Consider the following 20,888-nt stretch of genomic DNA (forward strand, 5'->3'; position numbering starts at 1 on the left):
ACAAAGATCCGGCCTGGGGGGCGGCGCTGCGATCCCCTGGGGGGCGGGGGACCTGCGGGCGGGAAGAATTCGCGCCGCGAGACGTTCCCGCCCCCTCCAACCGAGGCCGGAATTTTGCGGCCTAGTAGGTCACGAAGCCGGGGCCTAGATTTTTGCGGCGCCCGGCCGGCCAGGAGGCAACGACGGTCAGCCGGGACCTGGAGGGAGCCGGCTGACGCATGTACCAACGGCCGCGGGTGCCCACCCCGCGGGCCGGCAGAGACAGAGGACCGGATTGCGGTCGAGCAGGCCAAAGCCTGGGTCAAAGTTTGCGGCACCCGGCCGACCGGAAGCATCAGCAGTCGGCTGGGGCCTGTTGGAGCATCGCGTTCCACATGCAGGCCGCGAGGTCCTTGCGTCCGGCAGCGTCTGGAGCGGCCCCTTGGCCCTAGCACACCGGTAAGGAGGGAGACCCTGAAGTCCAGCACTGCACCCCCTGCCCTAATGGACAGGCACCCGTAGAGGAGAGACAGGGGCAGCTAGCGCGGGCCCCCTGTACTGAATCTGCGACCGGTAAGGGGGAGGGTCGGCATAACCCCTGTGTTAGGGGCAGCTAGGAGCAGGTCTCTGGCCCTATATTCCTCCACAGCAATGCAATGCTCACCCCTGTGCAATCCCCTATGGAGGGGCATTGTATTGTCGCCCCGCGGTCACCAGTATGGTGGTGGTGTGGGGCTATATAATTATTGGGCAACAGCTAGATATGAGCGACAGCCCTGGAGCCAGAAACATGGCTGTTCACCTACGGCACCCCAGGGGCCAGCGTAGGTCCAGCCGGGACCAGCATGGGGGTCCAGCACGCAGGAGGCCAGGGAGGGGAACGTAGGGCTGGAGAAGCCTCTCTCTTACCACAGCCGTCTTCACCCTCGGTCCGTTCCAGCAGGGTCGCCCCTTCAGCTACTGGCACCGTAGTGGCAGGACGCTGGAAGAGGGACTTGGCGTGCGGGCGACCCTTGCGCTGGCGGGATGTAGGGGAGCTGGGCTGCCCTGATCCACCTTGCCTTCTGTGGGGGAGGCAGCAGTGCGGGTGACCGGCACTGGCGCAGCTCAACCCCGGGAGAACAGAGAGGTCTAGTGCGTCTCTGTTATCCCTGATGATCTGGAACAAAAAGAAAAGAAAAAAGTAAAAATCTAAAATTTAAACAAGGAGAAAACAGCCCTGCAGAGCAGGGAGTGTCTTGCCTCCTTGGACACTAAGCAAAAAACTGGCAGTCTCTCTCTCCAGGCTGAGGGTATAGCTGTGGAGGAGGGGCTTAACAGTCTTCACTTAGTGTCACGCCTCCTATGGAGATGAGCTATACCCAAGGTCTTCTGTGTCCCCCAAGGAAACTGGGCGAGAAAACTGGTTTTAATCCATATGCAGCTGAGCGGACCTCCGCTCCAATGCTTTCCTCCACCGGCCCCCCACTTTTGACCAGGCTTCAGAATCATTGTCTCACCTGGCCCTGAAATCTCATGCCTATTCCATTCCTTACACCTTTGGTGCATAACAAGTACCACACACCATCGCGGTCCATCCTGTGCAAGCGCAATATTTCTGGGCCAGGCAGTTGGCAGTGGCCACAATGCAAAAAGGGTTCTGGATTCTCTGAATTTAACCATTTGTGTTGAAGAACAGCTTGCTACTTGAGCCGCCGTCCGGCAGATAAATGCCCCTGGCATTATCACCATCACATATATGTACACTGGGATGCAAAAAGAGGATCTTAAATCCCCCTTAGTGGTTCCCTTTTGGGTGCAGTTTACACCGCTGCAGCAAATACATGCGATTCCAAAATGTGACTGCTGCAGCAAACTACTGGCTGCAGAAGACACGAGCCATCCCTGCAGCAATGTAAACCGAGACCGAAGAAAGGTAGGGAAGGGTTATTCACTGCACAAATCTACTTGCAAGTTTAGGGGGAAACGTCAGGCCCCTTCTCAGAAATATGTTGAGTATCAATCAAATTTCAAGAAATCTGCAAGAGTAATCATATGAAAATATCTTGGATGTCTACTTTCTGTGTGTGATCCGATATATTCTAACACATTCAGTTAGATGTTAGTGAAGATGCAATTGTTTTCTATTGATTGTTTACAGTCCAATAACTATGACAGGAGAACATGTCGCGTCTATAGGTGAGGATTTCCGTGTAACCGTCACACAGGTCAAACCAATGGGGCATTTTCCATCCATATGGCATCAGCATAGCTTCTTTTTTTTTTTTCAAGTCTGTCAAAGAATGCTCCCAGCAACCATCTGTTAAAAATGGACCACACAACTTTTTTTTTTTTTTTTCAATGCCCCACTGACTTCTATAGGCCAGTCCATATCAAAATGCTGCATGCTGTGATTTTCTCGGATGTGAAAATTGTTCATCTGACGAGCCCTTAAAGGGATATCCAACTTGTGGCAAAAAAAAAAAAAAAAAGTTAAAAAAATCACTTACCTGCCATGCCGAAAGAGAGCTCCAGTGCTGGCATCTGCCACCAGAACTACACAAACCCGTCCATTGTGTAATGGATGCAGCGGGTAACGGCTCCCAGCTCTGTCCACTGCACTATGGACAGAGCTGTGTAGTTCCAGGACCAGAGCAAGGTAACAGCATAGGTCATCAAGATAAAAATCCTGGACAACCCCTTACACAAAAAGTTTCAAATAGGGAAAACGTACCTTTACTGTAGTCTGTAAAATATATGGTCAACGGCTCAAGGCAGCCTGTGTTTGGTCTGAATGTTTCCCAGGCTATTTCAGTCAGGAAAATCACAGTTACATTATTACCGGTCTGCAATATGCAAAGAAAACTGGTTATGTACATTCTGACAACCGTCATTTCTGGACGTGTCCTGTGTAAAGCAGCTAGCTACAGTATGTGCGCTTACCAGTTCCTGAAGCCTGAGGAATCCTGGCAAAAGGTTTGCATCCATTTCCCGGAGTACATCTGCCTTATCGAGGACCTAGTATGAGAAAGTTTAGCCTTCTTAGATACTGATTAGTTCATATAATACAAGGAAATTCAAAGCAAGAAGAATTTTTAGTCGGCTGTGAAAATTTATAAAAGTTTTATTTTATTTGCATAATTGCTTAACAATGTGGATCTGTAAAGTGCAAGGGGATATTGTAGGTTTTAGTGATGAAAACTTGTAATCTAGCATCGGGATGTTTTTTGCCACATTATCAGAATGTCTTAGACTTCTATTTTGTTTAATATGCCTAGATGGATGTAAAGGCTTGAGTAGAGATAAAAAGTGCAGCTGCATCAGAAGATATGGTGTAAGAAATGTACAGATTGTCCTATGAAGACGACAACTGTCCATATGCCCAATTAGGACGTAGTATGGACATCATAGGGGAACCCTCCTCTATGAGCCAGAATGGAGAGCTGTACTTGTGGATTCAAGCCGATCATGTATTACATGGACAGATATGCATCTGAATGGCCACCATGTAATACTACACTGCTCCTGCAGGGGGATTTCCTTCCCGACTGCATTTTCCCCTAGAAAAAACTGCTATTTGCTGCTGATGGTGTGAAGAGCTAGACAGGGCAACCAGCTGGACATCCAGGGGCTCACATTCTGTACGGTGTCTTCTCGGAAAGCATAACCCCTTTAAGACAATTATGCGGTTTCTCTTTACAAAACAGTTCTAACAGCGTTTTTCCCCGTTATGTCTGAAATTGATATGGAATACATGTAGGACCAGCTAGATCTGTATTACAGGCTCTGCTCTGGTTGTAAGACATGTATGAGGTGCTGGACAGATTGGTAATATGCATGTGTCGCTTTTCTTTTGCAGAAAGTTGGCCATTCAGTGACTACTCACAATGTAAACGGTCTCATTTTCTAATCCTTGACTTGTAGTCGCCCTCTTGTAGAAGCGGACAAACTCATTAAAAGTGTCACATCTCTCGTAAGAAGAAAAGTCATTTTCAGGACCAGGGCAGTGGTTGTGAAGCTGGTTCAGTATTTGTTCAAAGAGAAGTCTGGCTGTGAAACACTCGACACAGCTCACAAAGACCTGAGGAAGCTGCAAAACAAGAGCCACAAATCTATAACACACACTTACACGAGTGATGCAGGCCCATCGGAAGCCGGCCAGCAAGCTCTTAACCATCGTCAGTTCAGGATTAATAGAATGGCCGCGAGTTTTACACTTCAGACTCGGAGCGTGAGTATGCGGCAGCTCCCGTCCTGACCTCCCAGCACTGCCAGGGTCACATAGCATTATATTGATTTACGATGCTATGTAGCCCTTACAGTTCTGGAATGTATTGGATAACACAGACATAATGCTGTCAGTGTTATCCAATACACTCCAGTCCTCTAAGGGTTACATAGCATCATAAATCAATATAATCAATATAATGTACAACTCGCTCATCTTAAAGCAGGCAATTATGGTATTACTATTGGTCTAGTATACGCTTTGTATACGCTTTAACCAACATTAGTCAGTAGGTGCGGCGTCATGATTTGCTGAGAAGGAGCTACAAACATCTGCAATATAGAATCTGAAAAGTAGGGGCCATATACCTTACAGGCAAGTTTCCTGGTGGGTCGATACCCAATAAGAAGTATGCATGCGCCCAAGTACTTAATGATCTGAAGCTCTTTGCATTACTTAATGCTGGGAGCATCATTACTTATGTACGGGGCTGGTGTCCGCAGATGCCCTCCTGAATTCAACTGTATGGCCGTCCTCAGTTCAGATGAATACTGCGGTGGGGCATCAGAGTGCATGGCTCCCTGCCCTGCGGTTCACCCTCATAAGCCATTACATGAGGCAGTGTACAAAATGGCGCAGTAATACAGGCATTTCCAGCCTGCACTAGAGATGGCAACTTCAACCCGCCTACAGCAGGGGGCCACTCCAAATATTTTTTTTCAGGGCCACTTTAAGTTCCCTGCTGCGCTATTCCATACAGAGGCATCCATTAAAGAAAATAATACCGTATACTGGCCATGTTTTTTCGCCATGGGTGCCTATGGTTTAAACATAGGCGCCTATAATTTCAGAAAATCTTCCCAACAGAAACCTCTGATTAGAAATGCAGATGCCGTGTAGAAACAGCACTGTTTCCTGTAAAACAACAAAGGAGCAGTGCCCCTGCTACTAAATCCCGAATAGATAAAATATTTTAAAGATAATGGTGGTAAGAAGTAAAAGTGTATCAGGGACATAATGGCTTACCTTACTAAATCCCTTAATGAAGTACTGCGATTGTTAGAAGTTATCCCATATCCACAGGAGTTCTGGCTATTTCCGGAACGGCCGCTCTGTTCCTTTAAGGAGGCTCTGTGGGCTACGTGGTACCCATTGTAGGACCCCCACCAATCTAATAGGTATCCCATATACTGTGGATAAGGGATAACTTTTAACAACCGGAATACCCACCCCCTTAACTCACCTGCCTAAAGCAGGATAGCTTCCCATGTATCAGTGATCCAATCGAGTGTCACGGATGATGTTGCAGATAGCTGGAACTTATAAATAAACATCCGACTGGCTTGATCCCAAACTAAGGAGCATATGGGTGAGCCCTATAAAACCCTAAGAGCTCTCCCTGACTGCTATGCCCATGCAAGGGTCTTAATGGTAGACGATTGCATGCCCACGTACCTAAGACTGTGTGACACCTTAAGACCCTATAATAGTGAGGGGACACGACCACCGGCTCCCTGCACTTAATACGGACGGAGTCAGGGTCACCTAGAATCAAGCCAGCAAGGAAACACAAATAAGTATTTTTCTTTATCTGAGCAAGCAGCAGCAGCCTCCAGCAGTGAACACCTCATCCAGGAAGTAGTATAAACCGCAAAGTGAGGCAGTATGGGAGGGAATATAAAGGGAGACAATTAGTCTAAATAGGTGACACCTGGGAGAAGGAAAGGAGACGACAAAGTGAAACCAAAACAAAGAACGTCATGCAAGAGGTAGAGAAGAACGTCTGCCAGACATTCTCACAGAACTGGCGGTGACACCGAGGAACCAAAGTAGTCCCTAGCATATGTATTTGGTCAAAGTAAGAAGGAAACAACCAATGGAAAGATAAATGGGACCTGAAAATTGGTTTAATATGGACGCACACAGAAGAGCGTTGTGCCTCTCCAGCTCAGATAGGCTCTCGGACAGCAATGTACAGACTCATAGACCTTCTATGCGCTCATACACTATTCTACTTGCGTTCCAAAAAAAATAATAAAAAAAAACAACAAGCAGCCGAAGTGTCACAATACTCTAATACTCTGATCACACTGTATGTACCTTTCAGGGACTTGCAACTGAATATCTGACACTATAACTGAAAAGTATTTAGCTCTCCGACGGCTGCTAGGTTGGAACTGTGCATTTATAATCCCTAGAGGCATTCAGGTTCTCTGTGGACTACAGTAAGCTCCCTCTATTTAACCCTTCAGGCTGGCCATAGACAGCCGTCAGCATCTGCCATCAGCGGAGAGCCCAGAGGCCCCACCAGTCCATAACCCCCCTGATATCCACTGCCGGGTGAAACGGCAGAAGACTGCAGTGCAGAGCTGGGTACATCACAAGTGACTGCGAACAACGCCAGTGAATAGGGGTGTAGAGAACATGACAGTCTCAAGTAATTCAACCCGCCCAGATTTCCTAGGATTGTCGTGTCATGGCAGCAACTTGCAGGTGCAAGCACGGACATGTTCACTTATATCAGTTGTCATTGCTTGAGATCTACACAGCAATCTTTAGCCGTGTGACACGTGTCATGGGCAAAGCCTCGTTCTAACACATGACAATAAAAAACGAAAAATGACATTTAGATTAACCCTTACCTCTAGCGTGCTCAGTACTGTCTGCAGGATGTACGTCTTTCCAGTGCCAGTGTGGCCGTAAATAAAAAGAGATGGAAAGCTTAAGTGTGACCGCTGAAAGAAAGAAGATTATCTAAGAAACCAGACCATGTCACTGCGAGGCAAATCAAGCTGAGAGGAGAAAGGTCTGGTGGAATCTTTTATAAGGATACTTTATTTTAATCTGAAGGTTAAAGGGGTTTTCCGAGATTTTTATACTGATGACCTACCCTCAGGATAGGTCATCCATATCTGATCAGTGGGGGTCTGACTCCAAGGACCCCCGCCGATCAGATTTTTGAGAAGGTGCAGGTGCACGTCGCCATGGCTAGAAACACAAGGAAAAAGAACACAATGCAACAGCACTCTGCTAACACAAATAACGTACAATAATGACGTAGTTATAGAAAATATGCTGGTGCTGATGCTACGCTTATTTTGTAAATTTGAGATTCTTGGCAAATACATTTTGTACAAACTTATTTGGGCCCGTCTGCCGGCGTCAAGGCGATCTCTGTAAGACGGGAACACTAAATACTACCTGTTATGTGCCATACTGGCCACCATAAAATACAGGGAATGCAGGTTCCACATGCATGCTGGGTCCACTCTGCCATTTACCATTTGTTGTGCCATAATGGCCTCCATTAAATCCAGGGAATGCAGGTACCAACATGCATGCCGAGCCCACTCTATACCTCTCCTGGTGCCAGATAGAGAATCCAGAGGACAAGTCATCAGTATAAAAATCTCAGAAAACCCTTTTAAGTGAGGCAGTATATTCACAGCTGAATAGAAGGCTGCATTCAAAAGGTTTCCAAGCCTGAAGCGAAGAAGAAAAACACAGGACAAGTAATACCTCTCCGAATATTGCAAGCAGGGTGGATAGCTGCGCTTCTCGGCAGATGGCTTGCTTCTCCAGCCTCTGAAGCTTCTCCTCCGGATATGGGGAATGCTCTACCGCACTCATCATTCACTTCAACATAATAACTGCAAATAAAAAATCAGTTCTGACATTTAGTTCCTCATATAAAGAACCTGAAGTGATTCTCAGTGATCAGGGGTAGACTATGGCCAGTGAATCCTTTCTGCACATGTATGCAGCTGCAACCAGGAGCAGACAGGCTCCATTCACACGTCCGCAAATGGGTCCGCATCCGTTCCGCAATTTTGCGGAACGGGTGCGGACCCATTCATTTTCTATGGGGACGGAATGGATGCGGACAGCACACAGTGTGCTGTCAGCATCCGCATTTGCGGAGCGCGACCCCGATCTTCAGGTCCGCAGCTCCGCAAAAGATAGAACATGTCCTATTCTTGTCCGCAGCTTGCGGACAAGAATAGGCATTTCTATAGCGGTGCCGGGCGGGTGTGTTGCGGATCCGCAATTTGCGGGTCCGCAACACACCGCGGACGTGTGAATGGAGCCTAAGGCCTCATGTACACGGCTGGAAGTGGCGGATCCACAAAACACAGATACGGCCGTGTGCATGCTGCCATTTTCTTTTTCACCACAAAATGGACATGTTCTATCTTTTTTGCGGGGCTGTGGAACGGACATGCGGATGCGGCCAGGACACTGTGTGCTGGCTGCATCTTTTGCAGTCCCATTGAAATCAATGGGTCCATATCTGGTCTGAAAAAAACTGCGGACCAAACATACATTCGTGTGCATGAGGCCTAAGGGCTCTTTTACACGAGCGATACGGATTGTGTTTGGATCTGTTCAGGGAAAAACTGATGGTTTTGCAAACAAGTTCAGTTATTTCTGAGACTGCGTTCAGTATCTGCATTTTTTGGGATTGCGTGGATTTTTCCTGTGCATGAAGAAAAACTAAAGAATGACACTCAGCCTCTCCTAGCATCCGTCAGTAAAAAACACATTCTTCCTTTTCTCACACAAACCCTACCCACTTCTATGGAGCTCACGCTGAGTGACAACACACAATATAGAAGATGCTTCGATTTCTCCTGAACACAAAGATGACACGTGAAAAACTACGCTCATGTGCAAAAACCCATTGAAATTAATGAGGCATATTCAGTCCGGATGCTTTGGCATTGCCAGAAGTTACAGCGTTGCCGTTCGGCCCCATTAACTATAATGAGGACTAGTGGAGAGCCAGCCGTACCCCGGCAAATATGGCAGAAATCAGCCGGAGGAAAAACGCTGTACGCAGCAGTTTCCGTCCGGCTGATTCTCGCCATATTTGCCAAGTTGCAGCCAGATAGCCATTAAAGTTACTAGGGCCGGACGGCAACGCTGTTACTACTGGCAATGGCGGAGTGCAGAGAGATCTGGCAGGCTGCTCCCTGCTGGAACAGCCTGCTGAATATACAAGCCCTAGCGTGAAAGGGGTTGCTCTCAGTATAAGTCATCGATAGGAGATCGGTGGGGGTCTGACTAGTGGCCGATCAGCTGTTTGAAGCGTGCAGAAAAATGCCACATCAATTGCAAGATGGGTTGTTTGGGGGCGTTTTTAAATTATTTTTTTTTGCAGTATATTTTAGGCAAAATATGCCAGCTCCAAACACTGAATGGAAATCTATGGAAAAAATTAAAAGCAGGACACAGGCTTTTATTTTGTACTGGTGGTTTTTTTTTAACCTCGAGGTACGTTTTTTGAGGCAATGGTGTTTTCGTTTTTTAAATCGCAGCATGCTATTGGGCTTAGAATAACAGATAAGCAAGTAACTGCAGTAAAGTGATCTGTACAGACCAAGAGGTTCCACCTATTACTAGGCTTAATAGTGCAAAAACTGCAGGATTTTAACTGCAGTGCTAGTTATAGATATTGATATGAAAAATTAAAAATAACATTAAACATCCTCTAAAAATGTGTTAAAGGAGTTCTCCTATGAAAAATATTCTACAGTTGTCAAACCAGCACTTGGATCTGAATACTTTAATAAAATTTTGTATAGCCACTGAGTTATTCAATAATATATATCTGTATAGCTCCACCTGCTGTTAGTTTTTTCTCTTATTTCTTTGACCTGCTCACTAAGAAGGCCGCACATGCTCAGTTTCATCCTTCAACTGCCCCCTGAGCTGTGATAGGGAGAACATGGACATGGCCCCTGAGCTGTGATAGGGAGAACATTGACACGGCCCCTGAGCTGTGATAGGGAGAACATGGACACGGCCCCTGAGCTGTGATAGGGAGAACATGGACACGGCCCCTGAGCTGTGATAGGGAGAACATGGACACGGCCCCTGAGCTGTGATAGGGAGAACATGGACACGGCCCCTGAGCTGTGATAGGGAGAACATGGACACGGCCCCTGAGCTGTGATAGGGAGAGCTGAGACACGCCACTGAGCTGTGATAGGGAGAGCTGAGACACGCCCCTGAGCTGTGATAGGGAGAACATGGACACGCCCCCTGAGCTGTGATAGGGAGAGCTGAGACATGCCCCTGAGCTGTGATAGGGAGAACATGGACACGCCCCCTGAGCTGTGATAGGGAGAGCTGAGACATGCCCCCTGAGCTGCAGCAGAAAAGACTCTCCCCTTAAGCGGTCAGCTTGATATCAATCTAGTAAGGCCTCTTTCACACGGTAGTCCCAGATTTGCTCTGGATGAGTTACGTGTGCACTGCGGGAAACCCGCGCAAGTAGGCACGCAATTTCATTCAGTTTTGTCTGCGATTGCGTTCCGATGTTCAGTTTTTTCCACACGAGTGCAATGCGTTTTGCATACGCGTGAGAAAAAACTGAATGTGGTACCCAGACCTGAACCCGGACTTCTTCACTGAAGTTTGGGTTAGGTGTAGGGATCGACCGATTATCGGTTTTACCGATATTATTAGCAGATATTCAGGATTTCCAATATTATCGGTACGGGCATCTTTTTTGCCGATAATGAATCGGAAACAAGGATTCCCTCAGCACCACAGAGGAGAAGGAAGCAGTGTCTCCCTCCCCCCTGTGCTGCCACCAATGAGAGGAGTGAGGAGAAGAGGAGGGGAGGGGCTGTGGCCACTGCGCCATCAATGATGTTGACTCACTCATTCATATACAGGAGTCGGGAGCTGGCTGCAGAATCACATAGCCAGCTACCGACCTCTATGAGCGGTAGCTGCGATCTGCGGTAGTAAACCCTTCAGGTGCCGCACCTGAGGGGTTAACTGCCGCGGATCTCAGCTACCGCTCATAGAGGTCGGGTGCGGCTATATGATTCTACAGCCAGCTCCCGCCTCCTGTATATGAATTAATGGGTGAGTTATCTTCATTGGTGGCGCCCCCCTAACCCCAGTATTAAAGACATTAGTGGCGCAGTGCACCGCAACCCCAGTATTAAAAACATTGGTGGCGCACTGCGCCCCCCAGTATTAATCATTGGCGGAGGTGGCCACAGGGTCCCCTCTCCCCTCCTCATTAGTGGTGCAGTGGTAGCTTCTGATCGGAGCCCCAGCAGTGTAATCCTGGGGCTCCGATCAGTTACTATGGCAGCCAGGACGCTACTGAAGCCCTGGCTGCCATAGTCAGCTCCATGCTGCCGTGTGCACAAAGCACAGAGCAGCAGGGAGAGTGTAAAGTCTTATTTACCCTAATAGAGCTTTATCAAGGTGAATAGGACAAGGGTTCTAACCCCTAAGGGGGCTAAAAGTTAGTAAAAACAAAACACAAACACCAAAATATTAAGTATAAATGAAAAAGAAAGATTTACAAAAAAAAGCTAAACGTTAACAATAAACATGTTCATTTTCAGCAGATATGTGTAGGAATTTTTTGTTTTTTCAAAAATGAAAATGCACAGAATATCGGTATAAATTATCGGCCTGAAAGTTCACAGATTATCGGTATCGGCTCTAAAAAAAAAACAATGTCGGTCGATCCCTAGTTAGGTGTTCTATTCATTTTATTATTTTCCCTTATAACAGGGTTATAAGGGAAAATAATAGCATTCTTAATACAGAATGCATAGTACAATAGGGCTGGAGGGGTTAAAATAATAATAATTAACTCACCTCATTCACTTGTTCACGCAGCCGGCATCGTCTTCTTTCAGGACCTGCAAAAGGACCTTTGATGACGTAATCGCGATCACCGCAGCATTTTGGTGTCCATCTGACGAAGCTAAGCTAAACGGATCCGTCCTGACACACAATGTAAGTCAATGGGGACGGATCCGTTTTCTATTGTACCAGATAAAACGGATCCGTCCCCATTGACTTTCAATGGTGTTCAAGGCTACATTACAGATAATACAAACAGATCCGTTCTGAACGGATGCATGCGGTTGTATTATCTGAACGGATGCGTTTGTGCAGATCCATGACGGATCCACACCAAACGCGAGTGTGAAAGTAGCCTTAAAGAAATCCCATCCACACAATACATAAAAAATCTGTGTGAAATCCACATGGAAACTGACATGAAGCCTGGGATTTAAACCTACAGGATGTCAATTATTACAGCGGATTTCACCCTTGCAATGCATAGGTTAACATCCATGGCAAATCCACAAAAGTCCACATGGATTCTGACACCGAGTGCAATGGAAACCCCTTGTGTACAACTGAACCCGGTGCATGGATGTCTTCAAACCCTACTGGATAGTCACCACGTTTTTAGCAACAAATATGCGACGTGTGAATATAACCTAAAGGGAGCTTTAAACTTCTCGCCTCTATCGCCATCAATGTCTGATCAGTGGGGGTCCAAGCCAAGTGGCAGCAGCCTGCTGGGGCTGCATGGTATATGTGTACATACAGAGCTCCCATGTCCATACACTGTAATGGGGTACACTGACCACAGAGCATCCACACCATGGGGACCCTGTGATCAGTACTGCCTGGGGGTCCACACCGGTCAGTCCTCCTCTCACAGGAGTGTCAGGACCACGTGGCGGTGCGGTGACCGGCTGTATGCCCCCGGAGAACATGCAGAGAGAATATAGGTAAGTGTACCTGTAACAGCCCGGTACTTACAGTGAGGGCTCCCCGCAGCCGCTGACGTCACACCGCACAGTCCCGCCAGCTCCGCTCAGCCCCGCCCCCGGCCGCTGACGTCACACCGCACAGTCCCGCCAGCTCCGCTCAGCCCCGCCCCCGGCCGCTGACGTCACACCGCACAGTCCCGCCAGCTCCGTTAAGCCCCGCCCCCTGGCCGCTCACTTCCTCCCTGCACGAGGCAGTCACCTCACAGCCCTCAGAGCTGTCACTCGGCTGCTGCTCCTCTACAATGCCTTATTCTGAATGTGCACACGGTGTAATTGTCCAGTGCACTGTGTGAAGCGTCACAGAGGAGCTGCACCTACTATAGGGGGGGAATCAGACCTGTATGCGGAACCATTCACTTCAACAGGGCCTTAAAAAAAGAATGATGACTCCATGTGCTTTCTGTGTCTGTATGTCCACATAGCCATTCCGCAATTGGTATCCGTGTATTGCGGATCGCAAAACACCCGAGAGTCGTGTGCATGGGCCCTTATTTGGAGAGTCAGTGGCCCTGGCCTACTGTATGTCTGCAGTACACGTCCATGGAGGAGGACAGAGCCCGCTTTGCTCAGCAGACCTTCCAAATGTTTCATATGTACGCTGCGATTTTTTTGTTCCTCCCACAATCCTGAAAGCCGTGATTGTTTTTATAGTTTTCAGTCACTGCAACTATATAAGCATTTATTTTTCTCGTGAATGGCATTGGGGGACACAGCACCATGGGTTTATGCCAGCTGCCACTAGGAGGCTGACCCCTCTCTGCTTCCCCCGGCTCTTGGGAGTGGTCTCCCTTCTATCCTAATTTTGCACAGGCTTTTGCTGTGGGTGGAGTTTTTGTCTACTTTTTGCTTGCTTTTATTCTCAGTCTCCCATCTTGTCAGCACTCCTGAGGGACGCTCTCCAGATCTCCCTGCAGCCTTCCTGGCACCTCTTTGGGGACTCAGCACCGGGGTCCGGTAGGACAGCCTCTGGCTGGCTGCTTTTCCTTTTTTTCAGGCTTCCAATAAGTCCTCATATCCTCTTTCAGAGAAGACTCCCATCCCCAGCACCCCCCTCGAGGTCGCCACGTATTATATGTGTGCCCGTAAAAAGTTGCCATGCGGTCAACCTGAGCCTGTTTGTGCACAGTGCCTAGCCCCCAGACCTTCTCAGGACGCCCTGACTACCCTCCTTAATGGGCTGCCTCCCTATCCCAAGCCATAGGGAACCTTGCCCAACTCTCCGAATCCATGGTTGAGTCGCTAAACCGCTTGCCTGCCCAAATTGCAGCCACCTCGGTCCCTTCCAGGGACTCCTTACCGGAAGGAGCACGCTCCCGTTTAGACACCAGGTTCCGCAAACGACCTCGGGTTGTCACAACCATGTCCCGCTCCTCCTCGGGTCACTCCCAGGGCAAGTCTGAGGCTGGCGACGAATCCTCCCTTGCCGCACCTTCCGCCGCCTCAATGGGACACCTCTGATTCCGGATCGGAGCAGAGCACAGCCCTGTCTGCGGCCATGCAGGATCTCATCAGGGATGCTCTCCAAGTGCAGGAAGACCCCTCCTCTCCGGCTCAGGAATCCGTATCTTCCGGCCATTCCAGGCGCCCCGCTTTGGTTTTCACTAACCATACGGATCTGGATGCACTCCTGGCCAAGGAGTGGCGTCATTCGGATAAGCTTCTTTAGCCCGCCAACAGCTCGGACGTAGGGGTGGGCGATATAGATGATATGCGATATTAAAAATATAAATTTGGCTAATGATAGAGATTTCGTTTATATCGCAGTAGAACATGGCATGCGCCGCTCTCAGCACGCACCATGTTCTTCTGAGCCGGAACAGTGGATAAGGAGGAAGTCCGTCCCTCCCTCCCTCCCCACTGTGTGCGGCTGCCGCCGACCACCAATGAGAACAGAGAGGAGGAGGGGAGGGACTGTGGCCACTCCGCCACTAATGAATATAGTTAATGTGCCGGCCATATCCCATAACTGGCCTCTATTACTGCGCGACATGAACCGCTGCGATTAACCCCGCAGGTTCTGAGGGGTTAATTGCAGCGGATCACGGCGCGCAGTACTAGAGGCCAGGTATGGGATATGGCCAGCACATGCAGGCTACGTTTGCATTCAGGCATATTAACTATATTCATTGGTGGCACATTGGCCACAGCCCCTCCCTTCTACTCCCCCTCTTCTAAGTATTATATTAATTGCGCCCCCCCCCTCCACACGATTAAATCATTGGTGGCAGTGGCAGCTTCTGATCGGAGCCCCAGCAGTGTAATCGTGGGGCTCGATCGGTTACCATGGCAGCCAGGACGCTACTCAAGCCCTGGCTGCCATAGTCAGCTCCCTGCTGCTGTGTGCACAGGGCAGTAGGGAGAGTGTGAAGTCCTATTCACCCTAATAGAGCTCTATCAGGGTGAATAGGACAAAGGTTCTAGCCCCTAAGGAGGCTAATAGTTATTAAATAAAAAGTTTAACCCCCCCCCCTTGAAATCTAGAATATATCGCGATATATATCGCATATCGCACATCCTTAAAATTATATTGCAATATAGATTTTAGGCTATATCGCTCACCCCTACTCAAACGTCCTCTTTCCCTTTTCCGAGGAGTCCATTACTATGTGGTCTGTGCCTCCTCAGGTAGTCCCGCAAGTGGCCCGACTTGCTAAGGCTACCACCCTTCCTTTGGCCGACGCGGCCTCCTTGTCTGATCCATTGGACAAGAAGATAGACTCCTTGTCCAAGTCTGCATTTGTCGTAGCTGGTTCCGCTATCCGTCCATGCTGCGTCATGGGTGGCTAAGGCCTGTGTGGTATGGGCAAAGCAGTTATCTGCATGATGGGTTTCCCCTGCTCGAGTTGCCCCCTCAAGTGGGGGGTCGGTTGCTCTACTTTCAGGAGCAATGGAGAGTGGACGACGCTTGGGTTCTGGAGGTTGTGTCCTCCAGATACAAGAGAGAATTCTCTGCCCTTCCCATGGGTCAGTTCTTTCCCCCTCCCAGGCGGGCGCTTTTTTTCAGGCCATTCATTCACTTCATGCGCACGGAGTGATTGTTCCCGTCCCGACCTCGGAACGTTTTCAGGGGTTTTACTCAAACATCTTCACCGTTCCCAATAAGGATGATTCCCTTCATCCCATTTTGGATCTGAAGGCGGTCATATTGCAGTGTACAGTTGTGTTCCAAATTATTCAACCCCCAATGCTGTAAAGGGTTTTAGGGAATTTAGTGTACATTTGTAATTGTGTTCAGAATGAAATCTTACAAGGACTTTTTAAAGAACCAAATGCAACTAAAATGACATCAATTGTTTTTGTAATACAGTATTAAATGTTTTTTTTGTGATTTCTTCATTGACACAATTATTCAACCCCTTAAAGACTACCACTCTTAAGAACAGAGGTTCATTCAAGTGTTTTTCGATCAGGTATTGAAAACACCTGTGGATGTCAAGGAGAAGCAATCAAGCATAATAAGCACCAATTAGGCAGATTTAAAAGGACTGGCTCAAAGACGATCAAATGTCAGAAAGTCTTCCAATAATTTAGGATTTCCTGAGAACTATTATTTATTTTGGAGGTCGTTTAAGCACCTCCGGACCGCCTAACGCAGGATCGCGTTCCGGAGGTGGCAGCCCTGCGCAGAGTCACGCATATATGCGTCATCTCGCGATGGCCGAGATTTCCTGTGAACGCGCGCACACAGGCGCGGAAGGTAAGAGAGTTGATCTCCAGCCTGCCAGCGGCGATCGTTCGCTGGCAGGCTGGAGATGTGTTTTTTTTAACCCCTAACAGGTATATTAGACGCTGTTTTGATAACAGCGTCTAATATACCTGCTACCTGGTCCTCTGGTGGTCCCCTTTGTTTGGATCGACCACCAGAGGACACAGGTAGCTCAGTAAAGTAGCACCAAGCACCACTACACTACACCCCCCCCCCCCCTATCACTTATTAGCCCCTGATCACCCCCCTGTAAAGCTCCATTCAGATGTCCGCATGATTTTTACGGATCCACTGATAGATGGATCGGATCCGCAAAACGCATCCGGACGTCTGAATGAAGCCTTACAGGGGCGTGATCAATGACTGTGGGGATCACCCCATATAGACTCCCTGATCACCCCCCTGTCATTGATTACCCCCCTGTCATTGATTACCCCCCTGTAAAGCTCCATTCAGATGTCCGCATGATTTTTACGGATGCACTGATAGATAGATCCGATCCGCAAAACGCATCCGGACGTCTGAATGAAGCCTTACAGGGGCATGATCAATGACTGTGGTGATCACCCCATATAGACTCCCTGATCACCCCCCTGTAAAGCTCCATTCAGATGTCCGCATGATTTTTACGGATGCACTGATAGATGGATCCGATCCGCAAAACGCATCCGGACGTCTGAATGAAGCCTTACAGGGGCATGATCAATGACTGTGGTGATCACCCCATATAGACTCCCTGATCACCCCCCTGTAAAGCTCCATTCAGACGTCCGCATGATTTTTACGGATCCACTGATAGATGGATCGGATCCGCAAAACGCATCCGGACGTCTGAATGAAGCCTTACAGGGGCATGATCAATGACTGTGGTTATCACCCCATATAGACTCCCTGATCACCCCCCTGTCATTGATTACCCCCCTGTAAAGCTCCATTCAGATGTCCGCATGATTTTTACGGATGCACTGATAGATGGATCGGATCCGCAAAACGCATCCGGACGTCTGAATGAAGCCTTACAGGGGCATGATCAATGACTGTGGTGATCACCCCATATAGACTCCCTGATCACCCCCCTGTCATTGATTACCCCTCTGTAAAGCTCCATTCAGATGTCCGCATGATTTTTACGGATGCACTGATAGATAGATCCGATCCGCAAAACGCATCCGGACGTCTGAATGAAGCCTTACAGGGGCATGATCAATGACTGTGGTGATCACCCCATATAGACTCCCTGATCACCCCCCTGTAAAGCTCCATTCAGATGTCCGCATGATTTTTACGGATGCACTGATAGATGGATCCGATCCGCAAAACGCATCCGGACGTCTGAATGAAGCCTTACAGGGGCATGATCAATGACTGTGGTGATCACCCCATATAGACTCCCTGATCACCCCCCTGTAAAGCTCCATTCAGATGTCCGCATGATTTTTACGGATGCACTGATAGATGGATCCGATCCGCAAAACGCATCCGGACGTCTGAATGAAGCCTTACAGGGGCATGATCAATGACTGTGGTGATCACCCCCCTGTTATTGATTACCCCCCTGTAAAGCTCCATTCAGATGTCCGCATGATTTTTACGGATGCACTGATAGATGGATCGGATCTGCAAAACGCATCCGGACGTCTGAATGAAGCCTTACAGGGGCATGATCAATGACTGTGGTGATCACCCCATATAGACTCCCTGATCACCCCCCTGTAAAGCTCCATTCAGATGTCCGCATGATTTTTACGGATGCACTGATAGATGGATCCGATCCGCAAAACGCATCCGGACGTCTGAATGAAGCCTTACAGGGGCATGATCAATGACTGTGGTGATCACCCCATATAGACTCCCTGATCACCCCCCTGTCATTGATCACCCCCCCTGTCATTGATCAACCCCCTGTCATTGATCACCCCCCCTGTCATTGATCACCCCCCCTGTCATTGATCACCCCCCCTGTCATTGATCACCCCCCCTGTCATTGATCACTCCCCCTGTCATTGATCACCCCCCCTGTCATTGATCACCCCCCTGTCATTGATCACCCCCCTGTCATTGATCACCCCCCTGTCATTGATCACCCCTCTGTAAGGCTCCATTCAGACATTTTTTTGGCCCAAGTTAGCGGAATTTTTTTTTTTTTTTCTTACAAAGTCTCATATTCCACTAACTTGTGTCAAAAAATAAAATCTCACATGAACTCACCATACCCCTCACGGAATCCAAATGCGTAAAATTTTTTAGACATTTATATTCCAGACTTCTTCTCACGCTTTAGGGCCCCTAGAATGCCAGGGCAGTATAAATACCCCACATGTGACCCCATTTCGGAAAGAAGACACCCCCAGGTATTCCGTGAGGGGCATATTGAGTCCATGAAAGATTGAAACTTTTGTCCCAAGTTAGCGGAACGGGAGACTTTGTGAGAAAAAAATTAAAAATATCAATTTCCGCTAACTTGTGCCAAAAAAAAAAAATTTCTATGAACTCGCCATGCCCCTCATTGAATACCTTGGGGTGTCTTATTTCAAAAATGGGGTCACATGTGGGGTATTTATACTGCCCTGGCATTCTAGGGGCCCCAAAGCGTGAGAAGAAGTCTGGTATCCAAATGTCTAAAAATGCCCCCCTAAAAGGAATTTGGGCACCTTTGCGCATCTAGGCTGCAAAAAAGTGTCACACATCTGGTATCGCCGTACTCAGGAGAAGTTGGGGAATGTGTTTTGGGGTGTCATTTTACATATACCCATGCTGGGTGAGAGAAATATCTTGGTCAAATGCCAACTTTGTATAAAAAAATGGGAAAAGTTGTCTTTTGCCAAGATATTTCTCTCACCCAGCAAGGGTATATGTAAAATGACACCCCAAAACACATTCCCCAACTTCTCCTGAATACGGCGATACCACATGTGTGACACTTTTTTGCAGCCTAGGTGGGCAAAGGGGCCCATATTCCAAAGAGCACCTTTAGGATTTCACAGGTCATTTACCTACTTACCACACATTTGGGCCCCTGGAAAATGCCAGGGCAGTATAACTACCCCACAAGTGACCCCATTTTGGAAAGAAGACACCCCAAGGTATTCCGTGAGGGGCATGGCGAGTTCCTAGAATTTTTTATTTTTTGTCACAAGTTAGTGGAAAATGCTGATTTTTTTTAATTTTTATTTTTTCATACAAAGTCTCATATTCCACTAACTTGTGACAAAAAATAAAAACTTCCATGAACTCACTATGCCCATCAGCGAATACCTTGGGGTCTCTTCTTTCCAAAATGGGGTCACTTGTGGGGTAGTTATACTGCCCTGGCATTCTAGGGGCCCAAATGTGTGGTAAGGAGTTTGAAATCAAATTCTGTAAAAAATGACCTGTGAAATCCGAAAGGTGCTCTTTGGAATATGGGCCCCTTTGCCCACCTAGGCTGCAAAAAAGTGTCACACATCTGGTATCTCCGTACTCAGGAGAAGGTGGGGAATGTGTTTTGGGGTGTCATTTTACATATACCCATGCTGGGTGAGAGAAATATCTTGGCAAAAGACAACTTTTCCCATTTTTTTATACAAAGTTGGCATTTGACCAAGATATTTATCTCACCCAGCATGGGTATATGTAAAAAGACACCCCAAAACACATTCCCCACCTTCTCCTGAGTACGGAGATACCAGATGTGTGACACTTTTTTGCAGCCTAGGTGGGCAAAGGGGCCCATATTCCAAAGAGCACCTTTCGGATTTCACAGGTCATTTTTTACAGAATTTGATTTCAAACTCTTTACCACACATTTGGGCCCCTAGAATGCCAGGGCAGTATAACTACCCCACAAGTGACCCCATTTTGGAAAGAAGAGACCCCAAGGTATTTCGTGATGGGCATAGTGAGTTCATAGAAGTTTTTATTTTTTGTCACAAGTTAGTGGAATATGAGACTTTGTAAGAAAAAAAAAAAAATCAGCATTTTCCGCTAACTTGTGACAAAAAATAAAAAGTTCTATGAACTCACTATGCCCATCAGCGAATACCTTAGGGTGTGTACTTTCCGAAATGGGGTCATTTGTGGGTGTTTGTACTGTCTGGCCATTGTAGAACCTCAGGAAACAGGACAGGTGCTCAGAAAGTCAGAGCTGCTTCAAAAAGCGGAAATTCACATTTTTGTACCATAGTTTGTAAACGCTATAACTTTCACCCAAACATTTTTTTTTTATCAAAGACATGTAGAACTATAAATTTAGAGCAAAATTTCTATATGGATCTCGTTTTTTTTGCAAAATTTTACAACTGAAAGTGAAAAATGTCATTTTTTTGCAAAAAAATCGTTAAATTTCGATTAATAACAAAAAAAGTTAAAATGTCAGCAGCAATGAAATACCACCAAATGAAAGCTCTATTAG

At 47.6% G+C, this 20,888-nt stretch overlaps 1 protein-coding gene across 1 annotated transcript in view; it reads right to left on the reverse strand.

The window, feature by feature from the left end:
* ORC5 (origin recognition complex subunit 5) overlaps positions 1–12,856 on the reverse strand; it is a 48,131-nt gene extending 35,275 nt beyond the window's left edge. Inside the window, exons 1-6 of the mRNA XM_040432807.1 lie at positions 12,782–12,856; positions 7,706–7,836; positions 6,829–6,921; positions 3,845–4,048; positions 2,902–2,976; positions 2,693–2,804 (exon numbers count right to left, since the gene is read on the reverse strand). Of these exons, the coding sequence (XP_040288741.1) occupies positions 2,693–2,804; positions 2,902–2,976; positions 3,845–4,048; positions 6,829–6,921; positions 7,706–7,819 (598 nt within the window). The 5' untranslated portion in view covers positions 7,820–7,836; positions 12,782–12,856. The remainder of the gene's footprint in view (positions 1–2,692; positions 2,805–2,901; positions 2,977–3,844; positions 4,049–6,828; positions 6,922–7,705; positions 7,837–12,781) is intronic.
* Positions 12,857–20,888: the final 8,032 nt, after the last annotated feature.

The sequence above is a fragment of the Bufo bufo genome, chromosome 5 (assembly GCF_905171765.1).
Source record: "Bufo bufo chromosome 5, aBufBuf1.1, whole genome shotgun sequence".
NCBI classification, from domain to species: domain Eukaryota; kingdom Metazoa; phylum Chordata; class Amphibia; order Anura; family Bufonidae; genus Bufo; species Bufo bufo.